The following is a 17705-nucleotide window of genomic DNA, read 5'->3' on the forward strand; positions in this document are numbered from 1 at the left end:
CAGTTTTCAGCTCATTTTCACTACACTTTGCCATTTTTTCTTATAAGTTAAAGGGAATAAAAAACAATTATACAAAGGATATTTCACGCTTGAGCATGCTGGTAGTTTAGTGGGGTGAAATGAAACCTACCATGAGGAATCTACGCTGCTCAGAAGTAGATCTGCCCTAATCTTTCATTTAATAATCTTTGAACCTAACTTGTAAAAAAATGTTTTATTTGTAATATGTAAATTAACTGCAGAGGCTACTGGGGCGTTTTTTTTAATTTTTTTAACAAGTTAGGTTAGGTTCCAGAATTATTAAATTACAGATTAGGGCAGAGGCAGGCAGAAGGAATCTACCATCAGATCTACTTCTGGTGGTTGGTAACTGGCATTGAGCATTAAACAGAGCTGCTTATTTGTCAAAGCACTCTGGAAAGAAGTAAACTTGCACAAGTCTTTCTTTGTTGTATTTTTGTTTGTTAGGTTTTTTTTTTGTAAATAAGACAAAATATGTTATCAAGCTTTTGAAGTCTTACTGCAGGAACTTACAAGTAGCTTTTCACACAAAATATTATTCTCCGTTTTTTTTTATCCTTGACCTTTTCTCCATCCAACAAGAAAGCTGTTGAATCGATAAGTGGCCTGACATGTCACCACTGTCTCTATTCAAGTCTTCGGGAGTTACAGCATACTGTGCCAGATTGTAATAGCATTGACTTGTTTCCTGAAATTTTACTACTATTGTTTCACATACCAATAACATTTTTCGTGTGTATACAATGGCATTAAAATATTTACTGTTAATTGCTGTTTGTAAATTTAGTTATAAAATACACAATGCACCAACTAACAATCCCCAAATAACACAATGACAAATTCAGTATTGAATCATCAACGTTTATTGCATATTATGGTCTGTTGTGTTTAATCTTTTAGCATTATAGTAAAATTGGTGAAAAAGAATGAAAATGATGAGTGAGCCATGTTTTTTTCTTGCTTCTGAATATTCCATTTATTATCACTTTTAAACACTTGCGCAGTAAAAGAAAATATGACAGTTCTGGCTATTTAAGTTGAGTTTCATTTCTTAATTTGATAATAAAATCCAGAAAAGCTTTAAGTTTTGGCATTTGCGTCTCTATAAATGTCACAATCGTTAGGATAGACTAAATTTGTATGTATAGAACTCCCCCTCTCTCCTCCCCCCTACACGCTCGCTCTCTCTGCTAATTTACTGATGAAAAAATTATTAAACCAACTGTAGCCATTTTACAGATGAGAATCTAATCAGCGATAATGGAAAAATATGGCATTAAAGTACGACCACACAATTAAAACACTTTCTTCTTCCTTAACCTTTAAATTTTAAGTAGATGAATATGCTCTTATTACAGAAAGAATGTTAGCTTTTAATAGTTTTTTTCAGTGAATTTAGCAGGGAAAAAAATGATCAAAGTACATTTGTGCCGATTTTGTAACCCAAAGAGCTTTGTGACAGGCAGTTATTTAATGTATCTTACAGTATAAGACATTTCAGATATGCCAATAAATATTTTATCACTCTGAATGTTAACAACGACATTGAACTATTCCTTCGCATTAAATTGCCAGTTCTATTCTGGGTAGAAGGAATATTTTAACCCAGCACTTACCGCTTTCATTTCTTCTGTTTCTGATGAGAGAATCGTGCTCTCCATATACTGCTTAGCTCTAGTGTTTAATACCGCTGAACCCCTTACCGACGCATGCCATAATAGTCGGGAACGGGAGGATGGAGAGGGCTCATTGGCATAATGCAGCAAACACCCACCGGTCACAGCTGTGGTTGTTGCTGGCACCAATCGTGGGTGTTAACTATGTAAATACCTCCGGCAAAGCTCCCCGGGTAGCACCATATTGGATTCGATCTCCGCCCCCTGTAAAGTCTTCAGGTGGCGGTGATTGCTTACTATGACAGCCTCGGGTCATACAGAGGCTCATTTTATCACATTTAATATGGTAATATGGTAGGTTCGATTGGTAGGTTCAACCTAGGTTTGGTCTGAAAAATATTTTAAAAGAATTTCCCACATTACCCAAAAACTTATATAAATATAACCAGTAAAATCATGTACATGTTAGGTATGGCCCAAAGTCGAATATGCCACTTGAAAAATATAAAAAAATTCTATTGAAAATTCTAAAAAGGCCATACCTTCCTTAAAATTGTAACACTGAAAATGTCACAAAAAAAATCACAACCGACAGCTCAGTACACTGAAGTATGAAAAAGTTATTAGCGCCAGGAGATGGCAAAACAAAGAACTTTTTTTTTCACCAATTTCACTGCATGGAATATTAAATATGATCACTATAAAATGCCATTTGTTACACAGAAAATAAAGTCTCTAGATGGAAAAATAAAGAATTTTTATAGATTTTTGAAGGTGGGAAGCAAAAAATGGAAACTATTGGTTAACTATCATAAGGATGTTTAAACTGTATCTACATCAAATATATTCTTCAAGCTTTTTACACTTTGGAAGAGTTTTCAAAATCCATTTCAGTCCTCTAATCTACCTCTCATTGTTATGAGTGGGATGCAGAGACAGAAGCTTCTTTTTTCTGCACACAGGAAAAGTGTCCCTTTCCCGAAAAATTCTGGCAAAAAGCAGTGGTTCCTTTACCATTAATTGCAGTGAATACAAAGCAAAGTTTTTGGATTGCAGTTTGTGGCACAAGACACTGAAAAAACACAGTGAGAGACTACCAAATGGAGCAATTTCAGTTAAGTGTCCAGTACCCCACTATGTCCAAATATCCTGCCATACAATGAAAGAATAACCTGACACTGCCAACAAAATACTATATAAATCAACAATCCATGACAAAATCACTCAAAGCTATATTGCCCTTTGTCCAAGCAATCCAGTGGCTGCAGCTTAAGTTCCTTTAGATTCTCTCTGCACAAACACAGGTGGAACCGTTTCTAAACATTGTATTCAACAATGAGAAACAGAACAGATACACACCTAGAACTGTAGTCATGATTGACAGCTCGGCCAGATTCCTGTCACATCATCATTTCCTGATGTTTATGGCAGTGCTATCAATAAGAGCAGTCAGAGCTCTCATCTACATAAAAATTCCTTTACTCAACACTGTTTTTTTTATACAGATACTTAAACCTCTTCTTTATTTTCCCAAATACATTTATTACAATTGTAAATTAATTTGCTTTCTCAATAACTACAGCACATTTAATTTTATTGTACTTGTTCTACCTTGTGGAGATCAGTTAAATCCTTCTTTACAATAAGACATCTGCCTCTTTCATTCAGTATCACTGTACTTAAAAACGTTATCATGCTGGCCATCTCTATCTGTATCTTATCCTTTGATACAAAATAGTTTCAGAAGTCTGTAAGTATCTTTTCACTGCCCCTCTCACATACAGCAAACTTGGGATAGATGGTGACATCAGCGGCTCTCTGAAGACTGTGTGGCCGCACCAATCGGGCCGTGGGGCATGAACAAATTGCTCAGCAGCGGAGCCTAGTGGTGCTCAGAGTCCTCTGCTTTAAAAAGCTTTTTTTTCTACTAAATGCGGCAGCTCTAAAACATACTAAAAGAAGTTTACTGCTGATGGGGATGGGACGGGGAGGTGAGTAGTAATCATCTACCATGAGGTAATCTGATGGTAGATGTCCTTTAAATGAAGTTGCAGTGACAATAATGTGTAACAAGAGAAAATACCACAAAAGTAATAGCCAACACATTTCTGTTTCCTTCAGAAATGGAACTCCATCGCATATGTTATCACTAAAATGTAAAACTAATTAGCACCTTAAAAAGTGAGGTGTGTAATGTCGAGATAATTACGTAGGTTTCTTTTATTAGTTTTAAAAATGAATTTTCTATAACAGCGTCTTAATATTTTATGAAAGTTTGTGTATCTAAATTTTTTTCTATTTACATCCTTTGTTGAAATTCAACTTGCTCCATAATGCTGTGTAGTAACACACATGAAAATTATTTTGTACATTGCTGATTTTTCGAATATTGGTTTTTACAGCTTTCACTGTGCGCCCCAAATGACAGATCTACTTCATTCATTGGGTCAATACGATCACAGGGATACCAAATTTGTATAGGTTTTGCAACTTCTGATGACGTTTTCAACGCTTTTATTTTTAGGACTGTGCGACCTTTTGATCACTTTTTATTTAATTTTTTCTATTTTTCAAAATGGCTAAAAAATGCAATTTGCGACTTCGGGTGCTATTTTCCGCTACAGGGTAAAACGCAGTGAAAAACGGTTATTATATTTTGATCGGGCATTTTCGGACGCGGTGATAACTAATGTGTTTAGGATTTTTACTGTTTATATTTATATCAGTTCTAGGGAAAGGGGGTGATTTGAATTTTTATGTTTTTTTAATATTACATAATAATACATTGTAATAGATAGCCTCGATCATGACAGCCTCGGATCTTTGTGTGATCCAAGGCTGTCATGACAACGGATCGCCGCTCCCCTGTGACGTCACGGGGAGTGACGATCGGAGCCAAGATGGCGGCGCCCACGCGCCGCCGGCTCTTTAATGCCGGGTGTTAGCGACGGGCGTTTGCTTCATTATGAAGCGAATGCCCGATGAGTATGAAGAGGGTACGTCTTATTGCGCTATGGGGTTAATATAGCATGTCTGACCATAGTGTTACTTTCAGTATCAGATGTTTGGAGAAACAAAACATTCAATTGTAACTTCTGATAATAAAATATTTTTCCATACAGGTTCCCAAAATTAATATAATATATATATGCATAATATGTTTTCGTAACTATCCTAATATTCCTATTGTTGTGTACATAGTATATTATAAGGGACCAAATTTATTTTGTGTGTTTATTTGACAGCTGTCTAACAATCTCATGTTTTTCCATAGAAGCTGGAGTTGGATCGTTTCATGCTGTATGCACATGGACCAGACCTGTGTAGAGAGTCAGATCTACGGCATGCCATGGCAAACTGTTTTGAAGCATTAATGGGTATGTATTGTATACTTTACAAATGTGGATTCTATCTTTCACACCAAAGTATATTTTTCTATTATATGCAGCTATTGCAAACCTGTTGGATCAATCTTGTAACATGCAGTTAAAGGGATTGTCCAAATTAAAAAATATGCGGCCAGGGATGCTTGACAAAATGATACATATACTTTCGCCTCTCCTAGCTCCTGTACAGCTGTGGTGCTGGCCGTCACTGGGTTTGTTTACAGAGACGCTCAAGTGCTGGCCCGATTACTGCTGGGAAACACTGAAACTAGTGCTGTAGCAGGTGGTTGGGAAGGCACGCCTGTCTCTGTAAACAGAGTGAAATCTGGCACTGAACGGGAGCAGGGAGAGAGGTAAGTATATGCATTGTATCATTTTTCAAGCCAAGCCACATATTTAAAATAATTCAAACCTGGATAACCCCTTTAAAGGAAATCTAACAGGATAAAGCATTGTAAAGCGGGCTTAAGAACACTCGACTTACAGACAACTCCTAGTTACAAACAGACCTCTGGATGTGGGCAAATTATTGTATTTTAGTCCTAGGCTACAATACAAAGTTCTAACAGTTATCACATGTGTCTGCAGTTAATCTTTATTGCTAATCCTGGTTCTTATGACAATCCAACATTTTAAAAATTGATTAATGAAATGTCCAGCTGCAGCCTCCCATCACTAATGAAATGTCCAGCTGCAGCCTCCCATCACTAATGAAATGTCCAGCTGCAGCTTCCCATCACTAATGAAATGTCCAGCTGCAGCTTCCCATCACTAATGAAATGTCCAGCTGCAGCTTCCCATTACTAATGAAATGTCCAGCTGCAGCCTCCCATCACTAATGAAATGTCCAGCTGCAGCCTCCCATCACTAATGAAATGTCCAGCTGCAGCTTCCCATCACTAATGAAATGTCCAGCTGCAGCTTCCCATCACTAATGAAATGTCCAGCTGCAGCTTCCCATCACTAATGAAATGTCCAGCTGCAGCTTCCCATCACTAATGAAATGTCCAGCTGCAACTTCCCATCACTAATGAAATGTCCAGCTGCAACTTCCCATCACTAATGAAATGTCCAGCTGCAACTTCCCATCACTAATGAAATGTCCAGCTGCAGTCTCCCATCACTAATGAAATGTCCAGCTGCAGCTTCCCATCACTAAGGAAATGTCCAGCTGCAGCTTCCCATCACTAAGGAAATGTCCAGCTGCAGCTTCCCATCACTAATGAAATGTCCAGCTGCAGCTTCCCATCACTAATGAAGTGTCCAGCTGCAGCTTCCCATCACTAATGAAGTGTCCAGCTGCAGCTTCCCATCACTAATGAAATGTCCAGCTGCAGCTTCCCATAACTAATGAAATGTCCAGCTGCAGCCTCCCATCACTAATGAAATGTTGAGCTGCAGCCTCCCATCACTAATGAAATGTTGAGCTGCAGCCTCCCATCACTAATGAAATGTTGAGCTGCAGCCTCACGTCACTAATGGAATGTCCAGCTGCAGCCTCCCATCACTAACGAAATTTCCAGCTGCAGCCTCACGTCACTAATGGAATGTCCAGCTGCTGCCTCCCATCACTAACGAAATTTCCAGCTGCAGACTCCCATAACTAATGAAATGTCCAGCTGCAGCTTCCCATCACTAATGAAATGTCCAGCTGCAGCCTCCCATTACTAATGAAATGTCCAGCTGCAGCCTCCCATCACTAATGAAATGTCCAGCTGTAGCCTCCCATCACTAATGAAATGTCCAGCTGCAGCTTCCCATCACTAATGAAATGTTGAGCTGCAGCCTCCCATCACTAATGAAATGTCCAGCTGCAGCCCCCCATCACTAATGAAATGTCCAGCTGCAGCCCCCCATCACTAATGAAATGTCCAGCTGCAGCCTCCCATCACTAATGAAATGTCCAGCTGCAGCTTCCCATCACTAATGGAATCTCCAATCCAGCCCATTTAAATAAAATAACCCACCAACGCTCACCCCCGGTGTCCTCTTCTCCCGTATATATCCTTTTCTGGTCTTCAGGTTCGTCAGCAAAGCTGGCAGGTGCACATCTGTGCGCTCTTCCCAAATGTACTCGCTGACGTTACGCCGCATCACATTATGAATAGACTTGCATCTCTCCATGTAGAGGAGAGTTATGGGGAGAAGAGGTCACTGGGGGTCAGTGGGTAAATATGTTAGTTTAGTTTATTTTTTTACATACTGGTGTGTGAGCTGAGTGGGGTGTTTTTTCAGCACAAAAATTTACTTTACTCTGGAAGCCTTCTGTTATTAAAGTAAACCTTTATAATCCCATAGCATCCATGCTTGTGTAATTTATGTGATCATGAAAAAAAACCTCACTGTAAATGGCTTGGAATACACAATCATTATTCCTCCTCATAGACTGCGGTGTTTCCACAGGTGCAGTGTATTTAGAAGGTGGCCTTGAAGAAGCCAAGCAGTTATTTGGGAGAGTTCTCTTTTCTGGTCAGGTAAAATGTCTTACATTTTCAACATATTTCGTGTTGTTTTGCACATTTTAATTTGGCACAATGCAATGCAAACAGGATGTACAATGTTAGAATTTTAATTTTCGTTAGCATGGTAGCCATAGAGAATAAGGCTGATTCTGATTCGAAGTTGAGGTAGGGAAATAGAAAACTATTTGTTAGAGTACTATGTGTGATTTTGAAAAACTCACAAATGTGATTTTGACCAATGCTCCAACTCGGCTGCTGTCCTTCTCGTTACCCACACTCAGGCAGGTCATTGTTGAAGACAGAGAATAAGGCATTTTCCGTTTCCTTATGTCTCATGCACACTACTACATTAGGGGCCCGTGAGCTAGCCGCACAAGCAACAGTTAATTCATGGCCCTCATTGACTGCAGTTGTGACCGATTCTGTTACACGATCATAGTACATACACTGTGTGGCACAGCACCATGAATGTGCTGACCCGCCACATTACAAATTATAGAGCAGGTCCTATACCTGCACTCATTTGCGGTGTGGCCAGTTACTTTCAACTAGATTTGTCCATTGCCCACTGGATGCTCACCTGCAATCCCGGCCAGTTTTTGTGGCTTTCAAAGTGCACGCAGTCATGTGCATGAGACTTTTAGGAGAACAAATAAGTAATGAAAAGTGGACACCCAATATGCATAGCAATGGTGGGGGGGATCTAGAGGCAATTATCTTCTTGGTTTATATAAAATATTATATATGTGTATATATATATATATATATATATATATATATGTATATATATATATACATACACTCACCGGCCACTTTATTAGGTACACCTACTCGTTAACACTTAATTTCTAATCAGCCAATCACATGGCGGCAACTCAGTGAATTAAGGCATGTAGACATGGTCAAGACAATCTCCTGCAGTTCAAACCGAGCATCAGTATGGGGAAGAAAGGTGATTTGAGTGCCTTTGAACGTGGCATGGTTGTTGGTGCCAGAAGGGCTGGTCTGAGTATTTCAGAAACTGCTGATCTACTGGGATTTTCACGCACAACCATCTCTAGGGTTTACAGAGAATGGTCCGAAAATGAAAAAATATCCTGTGAGCGGCAGTTCTGTCGGCGGAAATGCCTTGTTGATGGCAGAGGTCAGAGGAGAATGGGCAGACTGGTTCGAGCTGATAGAAAGGCAACAGTGACTCAAATCGCCACCCGTTACAACCAAGGTAGGCAGAAGAGCATCTCTGAACGCACAGTTCGTCGAACTTTGAGGCAGATGGGCTACAGCAGCAGAAGACCACACCGGGTGCCACTCCTTTCAGCTAAGAACAGGAAACTGAGGCTACAATTTGCACAAGCTCATCGAAATTGGACAGTAGAAGATTGGAAAAACGTTGCCTGGTCTGATGAGTCTCGATTTCTGCTGCGACATTCGGATGGTAGGGTCAGAATTTGGCGTCAACAACATGAAAGCATGGATCCATCCTGCCTTGTATCAACGGTTCAGGCTGGTGGTGGTGGTGTCATGGTGTGGGGAATATTTTCTTGGCACTCTTTGGGCCCCTTGGTACCAATTGAGCATCGTTGCAACGCCACAGCCTACCTGAGTATTGTTGCTGACCATGTCCATCCCTTTATGACCACAATGTACCCAACATCTGATGGCTACTTTCAGCAGGATAATGCGCCATGTCATAAAGCTGGAATCATCTCAGACTGGTTTCTTGAACATGACAATGAGTTCACTGTACTCAAATGGCCTCCACAGTCACCAGATCTCAATACAATAGAGCATCTTTGGGATGTGGTGGAACGGGAGATTCGCATCATGGATGTGCAGCCGACAAATCTGCGGCAACTGTGTGATGCCATAATGTCAATATGGACCAAAATCTCTGAGGAATGCTTCCAGCACCTTGTTGAATCTATGCCACGAAGAATTGAGGCAGTTCTGAAGGCAAAAGGGGGTCCAACCCGTTACTAGCATGGTGTACCTAATAAAGTGGCCGGTGAGTGTAATATATATATATATATATATATATATATATATATATATATATATATATATATATATATATAATACATATACATCCACTTGGCAACCCCTTAATTTGTATTCATTTAATATAATGATATGTTTTATTAATAGTTTAAACCCAAGAATGTAACAACCTTAGATGCAAGTCTGCAGCAACTGAGGTTCTATGAATAGACAGAGTTTCTCTTTTTTTTCATTAGCAGTCAAAAAAAAATAAAGGAATCTTATTTGAAGATCACCATTGTACAGCAAATGACCCTCGTGAATGATGGAAACATGTCCAATAGTCATTTCCATTTATATATGTCACCTTTTGATACTTGTAGAAATAATCATTTTCTTATGGAAATGTAAATCAGCCTGAAAATGCATGGTCCGAATTTCCAGATTAGAAGGAGAGGCTTTAGATGACATTGACAGCTAGAAGCCGCTGTAGGAAAATATAGCTTATTCCTAATGTACTTGTACACTGAACAATAAATAGATGGTTAGCTCTTTGGTATCATTGGTTTATGTCTACAATGGTTTGTTGCTGTTCCTAATAACTGACTCTATTGTTGTGGGGGACTACATGCATGCGTACATTGTTTCGGGCTGTGAGTCGCTGTTCAAAGGACCTTGAAGTTAACTCGGAGCAGGTCCTGTGCCTGCCGTGTTTGCGACTCAGGCCTTTTTTCATATAAGTCTATGGGAAATGGAAAAATACGGATGCCATGCAGGTGTCATCCATGTGCTATTGTATTTGTGGATTAGTTGTTAGGTAACACAATCGTGACTCGTCAAGGGATTTGGACAAGCTACTACATCCTTTCCCAGCCTTTTTTTCAGCAAATACACATAGCCCATGGATCATTTTGCATAAATATAGCTCAGGTACACACATTGATGACACACAGACCCCAAAACAACAAACTTCTCATCTGTTTGCAGCCCAAGAGCAACTCGTTTAGGTGTATCTAGCCTAAAAAGGCATTTTACACCTGCTGGACTTCAGCAAATAATTGATATGGTTTGTGTAATGAAAAGTTATACAATTTTCTAATATACTTTGTGTATCAATTTCTCATCATTTACTAGATCTCTGCTTGCCATCCAAGTATAGAAAGATTCTATGTTTACTTCCAGTGGACAGAAATCTGTCCATGTTCATGTGATGGATACACAGTTGCACAAGCCGTAAGTATCGCACAACTCTGATTACTGCGATACTTAGAGCTTGTGCACCTCATGATCATGGGCAGATTTCAATCCACTGGATTGAAACATAGAAGCTCTGACATAAGAATTGGGCATAATAAAATATCGATGGAACACTATCGTTACAGCTGTATATTGAGCCAAAATCGTGTCAATGTTAATGTTGTTTCCTTATAATGAGTGTATACAAGTTTATCACTCATGAAATGTCAAGTTGTCCTCATAAATATACTTTGATAAGTTTCTCTTTAATAAATCCTTTTTTGGAAGCAATACAATTGTAGTCCTGTAGAAGTGTAGACTCTGCTTCTTCTAATACATCATGTTTCAGTAGAGTTTGTAATGTTTTCAGGCCCTGCTTCTGGTCGCTGGGTGAAGTTCTCCCTTTCTCCACTGTAAGCCTTGCTCAGTAGGAGCTGGAGGCAATGTCAGTTGTGTATAAGCTTTTTATTTTCAAATTAATTTGCAGGCAGTATTGGATTTTCCATGAGCCGAGTCAGCATCTAAAATAGTTGTGTATATCAAGTAATGACATTTTATTTAGTGCTGTGGAATTTGCTAAATGATTGCCTAGAGCATTAATGACATTTTTCACCATCTACAGGACCTGCGGGACGTGTGGCTTAATTATCCACTACACCCACTTCAAGTAAGCAAACGCTCTCCTTATTGTAATGTATATAGTAGCATTTATTGCTTTTTATTTATTTGCTGCTTCTCTTTGATTTCCTCCTGTGACATTCATGATACCAGTGCAGGATTTATTAACAAGCTGTGTGCTGTATACATATATCTATCTATATATATATATCATCCTCTGAAGTGTGGAAACCAAACAACTGGAATTAACTCTGCCTCCGACAAACATGAGCCAATTTCTTTTCTGTCCCGCGAGAACATTTATTTTAGTGACTTTTTTTATTTCGCTGAGGGCAAATATGTCATATTTTATTTTTTATGATGTGAACAAGCCATTGTTTAAAAGAAGCCTTAATCTAAAACAACAGACACGCTGAACAGTTTTGCATACTCTTGAAACATTTTATTATTAATATTTAATATTAACTTTTCTGTTTCGCTTAGGCTTTTTTAGTTTAATGTCAGATTCAATCCAAGAATCTGAACATGAAATACTGAATTGATTATGGAACCTTTTATTGTGTACTGTGTTGTTGTTTTTTTTTCCTTTATCCAATACACTCAATTCACAAAGACTACAAATTATTAAAAGCTATTGAGTGATACATACTGCATTTTGAGGGGGCATTCATGTTTATGATTTGCATATGTTCAATATTCAATATGGAATTGCTAAATTATGAACCTGAGGTTCCTACTACATGAATGCAAAAACATTACCATTTTGCTGTTTAATATGGCAAGAACATCAGCAATGGCTCTGCAATGCACAGATGGAAAAGCATTTGCACCAATGTAATGTTAGGGATTTTTATGCAGGGCCCCAACAGCCCTCTTGACTTTTGTAAGGTGAGTCCTAATTAACCCTTTGAGGGAGGATGAGATAGCTGCCGGCAGCGAGCTGACAGAGTAAAATGAAAAACACAGTCGGTCTTCCAATGCACTCAAATCAAACTGTTTATTTCAAACAGATACAACTATATTTTAACACATGAAGATCAGCATTTGGGGTGTTGATAAGATACCTAGATCCTATTGGCCATTATGCTTTTGTACCAGCACATTCTGAGAAATATGACTAGGCCTTGTTTACAGCCATGCTTATCTACACAATGGCTCCTAGAAGCTTCTTCATAACCAAAATAAATAACAAGAATACAGAGGCCCGAAGGACGGTAAGAAATGCCAAGGATATTGTGAAAAGTCAAACAACAGTTTAAATGAGAAAAATAGCTGAATTAAAACATTTAACCCTATAGCTTCTAAGAGGGAAGCATACCCCCCCCCCCCCAAGGTGGCCGCTGTATCTAAGATGGCGGACAATAGTCAAGATGGCGTCCGAAACCAGTGCGACCTCCTTAACAGTAACCTCTGGCTCTAATAATGACCGCTTTGAGCAAAGTAAATGTCCTATTTGCAGCAGTGTCAGGTATGGCCAGCAGATTAACTAAATTGGTTCAACTAATTTCCCCATTCAATTGAAGATGATTTTATGTTTTATAAGGGTGGTGAAATCGATGCCGGAGCTAGATGTTTCATCTACGACCAAGTCCTCCTCCTCTCTTAATGCACTCCAGAAAAATAAGACAGGTTAGCTCTGCCCCTGATTGATGAAGCATAAAAAGATAAGAGTAGTGAACATAGACAGAGTAGAGACCAAGAGTTCATTGAGATAAGAGCAAAAACATAGAGAGTTGGGGGACATTGGGTGGCATCATAGATGGGACATTCAGGGGGCAACATAGGTTGCATTTGCCAATCACTGCTAATAACTTTCTAAGCAGTAAATTCAATGCTGCTAAGAGTTTATCTAGAAACTTCAAGTAGATATCCATAAAAAACCCTGCCTATAAGGATTAAGCTCTCACAGGATTTTTTGCAGTCAGACCACTGGAAAGATGATAAATATTTTTCTTCATGATATCCTTTTAACTTTATATCAGAATAAAATTTCACACAGATTGCACATAAGTAGTTTTCCTCCTTATAAGGAGTGGTGGTCTTGGGATAAACTAATTAATATCATGACCAAATGAGCCATCTACATTTATTTAAACTTAGCGCTAGTTAGTTAAGGCTTGTATATCTAAATATAGAGGACAACGAATATCTTGTGAGCAGAGAAATCTGCCGTATGAAGATACCCTTAGTGTAAGGCTACATGTACATGGCAATGTGCACAAATGGACTGCGAACAGGGGAAAGTTTCACCCCTCCCACCTGACATCATGCACAATAGAGGTCTACTGTAGCCAGATCACCAAGCGAAAAAAAACTTCCGTATCTATGAGACCTTTATAGTTGTATTTTATCATCATTACAGATTACTTGTACTGGAGAAAAGTGTAAAAAAATGTAGCAATTTTCACTTTGAACCAGCTTTTGGGCATACATTTTTTGAAAACAACTGTGGGGTCAAAATTACCTCTATACCTCTTGACAAACAACCTGAGGGGTCTAGTTTTCAAAATTGTGTCTGTTGTTTGGTGCTCTCCAAATGTGTCATGACAGCTGAAAACTTGACTAGCCAAATCTTGACTAGCCAATCTCTTTTCTGTTCCCACCGAGTGCCCCACATGTTGGCTGTTTCCTTACTTTGGGGAAATTGTTAAAGAAAAGAAAAGGAAAGGTCAATGTGACTGATTAATGTGATAAATAATTTTATATTCTTTGCCCATTTGTATGATAGATATATATTATAAATATGGGATGAAAAAGCTCACTATACCCATTGATAAATTGCTTGTGGCATCTAGCTAGTAAAAAGGTGTCATCTGATGAAAAACAATTACAGCCAAATCTACCTCCCAAAAGCCCAATGGCGCACCTTCCCTTCTGTGGCCCATCATGTTCCCATACAACAATTTACCACCACATATGTGGTATTGACATACTAAGAAGAAATTATGTAACAATCTGTAGGGTACATTTCCTTTATGAATCTTTCTTTTGTGAATTTGCAAATTTTAGGAATAAAAGAAATCATTATTTAATGAAAGTACTTTTGTAAATTTTATCTCCACACATTTGTAACCCCTGTGAAAAATCTAAAGGCTTTGCTAACTTCTACAAAAAATCTACTCAATACCACCTTAAAGTTATAAGTCTGCTAAAATCCCAAAAAAAGGATAGGATGTTTATTTTTTTCTCCTAATGGTTTTGGAGGTAAAACTCTGCTTGTATTTATATATGTATGTATGAATGGATGGGTAATTTGCATCTTTGTGTTTGAGTAAATTTATGTTGCTGATAACCAATTCCTTTTGAGATTTTATTTTCTTTATTTAAATGTAATTTATTTTGAGTCATAAACATGACATATCTTTTTCATTTTTATATTCTGTGTACAGTTTGAATTCTGCTTTACTTGCAGTAAGATAAACTAGCTGAAAGAATTATGATCACTGTCTATGCAAAGTATAAAAGTAGCATAGCAGGTTGTCATCTCATTCTTAGTAGAGACACTTTTTATGATAAGAATATGATAAGTAAATAAGCAATGGATGTGATCTACTGGAAAGTTAGACTGACATTAGAAGGAATATGATCATTTCTGTTGTCTCAAATTGATAAACCATTCAACTATGGAATAAGAGGGATGGTTATTTGTATTGTATTTAACCTAAGCCTGCTAACTTTATTTGCTACAGCAGCAGAAGTAATACATTTACATTTCAGTATTGTACTAATATTGCTGAGAACTGTCATCCTTCTGTTGTCAGGTGCAAGAACCTAACACTGATCGGCAATTGATTGAGACCTCACCAGTTCTGAAGAAGCTCACAAAATTTGAAGAAGCAATTGGAGTAATGTTTACACATATACGACTTCTGGCTCGAGCGTTCACCTTAAGAACAGTGGGATTTAACCATCTGACCTTGTAAGAAAAATCTTTTGATCTCTCTATCTGTCATCTGATTGGTACATATAGCACAAATAAAAATTGCCAGCACAAACAGTTGGCATAGATAGAACAACAAATAACTGAATAAGGGCGCAAATGTGATTAATTGCACTTAATTCTTACAACCCACCCAAGGGTTAAACCTCCCGACCATCCAATAGTAACACAGCAAGTTTTATTTTTTTGTTGATCTGGTTATTCATGCAGCATCCCTCTCATGCTGACACTAGTTTAGAAGAGCGGCTTGTGAATGCTAGGCAAGGCATATGATACTGAAATCATTCTATTTTAGTAGGTATTTTAATATGAATTACAGTCATTGTCTATTGTATCATCAAATCTTCTCCCTGGCAACGGAATGCACGAAGTTTACCGTAAGCCCTGGACTGGTCCCAAACATACATTCCCCATTGTATACTTACAATGTATAGTTCATTTAGCAATATCTTAAAGAAACATTACCCTGCCCTCCTGACTAATCCCGTGTTGCTACTCCCCTTCTTCCTGCAGGTGGTGCTGCCTGAGGCAAGAGGCTCAACTCGCCTCACGAAAGAAGCTAATGTTTCCTCTACAAATCTATTGCACACAAAAAGTATAAACCATAAAACACAACCCATTTAAAACCAATTTGTTTTTTGTTTTTCAAATCAGATTATATTTATTAAACTTCTCCATTACATTTTCGATTTACAACATTGGAGACAACCCACAATGAACTCTTCCCCCCTGCCCCTACAATTCTGCAGGAGTACGTAGCCAGGCCTCTTGACAAGGAGGTGATTCCATTCATGTTATCGGTATTGCAGATACAGCATTATACCAGCCTATTCCGTAAACCCAATTTCTTTTAACCTATCCATTCGCTTTGGATACTTGACTTTAAGCTTGGTCAGAAACAAAGCCTTTATTTAAACATATAAATATATATGTATGCTATTCTATTTAGGAGATTAGTTTGAGGGGCAGAGCCCACCGGAATGTCCTTAGTAGGGAATATTGGATGAATTCTGCACTGTTTACTTTATGAGTTATCTACAACATCTTCCTCATAGCTGTAAACACAGGGCACTTTAACCCTGAAGATCACTTTCTAGGGACACGTATACAGGCGGTCCCCTACTTAAGAACACCTGACTTACAGACGACCCCTAGTTACACACGGACCTCTGGATGTTGGCAATTTACTGTACTTTAGCCTCAGGCTACAATAAACAGCTATAATAGTTATCACAGGTGTCTACAATAAAGCTTTATTGTTAATCCTAGTTCTAATGACAATCCAACATTTTTAAAATCCAATTGTTACAGAGACCAAAAAAAATTTGGCTGGGGGTTACAATGATAAAGTATACAGTTCCGACTTACAAATCTACAGAACCTATCTTGTATGTAACCCAGGGACTTCCTGTATAGCACTTGCCTTTCGCACCATCTTCTGGTCCTGTGAGACATCCTACTGTCTTTAGACATAGGTATCATTTTTATGCAGTATTTGTCACTTTTTTCCACTACTATACTTTGCTTAATAGCATATATAGTTATAACTTCAGATGCCAAAACTTGCTGTGCACTGACAATAAGTCAGTCACATTGGTAAAAAATAGCAGTGTAAAGTAAAAAAAAAAAAAAAAACATCTGCAATCTCTCTAAGAAAAGATCAGCTCCCAGAGAACAATGAGGAATGTGGCTGACATTATGACTTTAAATTATGTTTGAATTGGTAGTTATGTACATTTTTACTATAAATGAAACCAGTAATTTTACCTGTATGTGTTTTGAAACCTACGTCAAATCTGGAGTCTCTGAAAGTATATGTTAAAACCCTACTGATTTTGCAGCTTAAGCTGCCAAGTTGTACTCTGCACATTTACAAATATATATAAAGATGTGCTGGGAACATATCAACTTTTTATTGCAACACTTACCAGATAAGTCAGTAAAATAATCCATAAACTTAAAAGGTTATCTATGGGATTGTACCCAGCCAGATGTAAAAGAGTGGTGCACCAAGCTTACTATAGCAGGTGTTAAAATTTTGATCTCGATTGTGATGTCTTGTATTGAATCAATATTGAATGGCCATCCTGCACAGCTAGATACATTTATGAATGCTGTATCTCCCAAATTCCAAAATATAAATGTGGCTCTGACTAATGAAAGATAATAATGTATATGTGAACTGTAGTTTTAATTAGAAGATTAGGTTTTATAAACCTTTTTATGAAAGTTTCTGAAATGCAACTTTTATGTATAGGCTTTGTAGTACTAGCACAGGTCTGCTGTCCTTTTTATCCAACTGTTCAACAAAGACTGCCCATTGGCAATTTAAGCAACAAGCTTCTTGATTCACCAGGGGCATTGTTGTGTCTGCTGCTGCACCCATTTGTGCCCAACTTAGGTCAAGTTCTCACCATTGTTAGGCTATGTGTGTATTAGGTTTAAGCCC

The 17705-nt window shown here is 38.1% G+C and overlaps 1 protein-coding gene across 1 annotated transcript in view; it reads left to right on the forward strand.

Moving 5' to 3' along the window:
- Positions 1 to 17705, forward strand: part of DROSHA (drosha ribonuclease III) — a 176059-nt gene that overhangs the window by 142499 nt on the left and 15855 nt on the right. Inside the window, exons 22-25 of the mRNA XM_072152739.1 lie at positions 4912 to 5014; positions 7427 to 7497; positions 11321 to 11365; positions 15078 to 15235. Of these exons, the coding sequence (XP_072008840.1) occupies positions 4912 to 5014; positions 7427 to 7497; positions 11321 to 11365; positions 15078 to 15235 (377 nt within the window). The remainder of the gene's footprint in view (positions 1 to 4911; positions 5015 to 7426; positions 7498 to 11320; positions 11366 to 15077; positions 15236 to 17705) is intronic.

This window comes from Engystomops pustulosus, chromosome 5 (genome assembly GCF_040894005.1).
Source record: "Engystomops pustulosus chromosome 5, aEngPut4.maternal, whole genome shotgun sequence".
Lineage (NCBI taxonomy): Eukaryota > Metazoa > Chordata > Amphibia > Anura > Leptodactylidae > Engystomops > Engystomops pustulosus.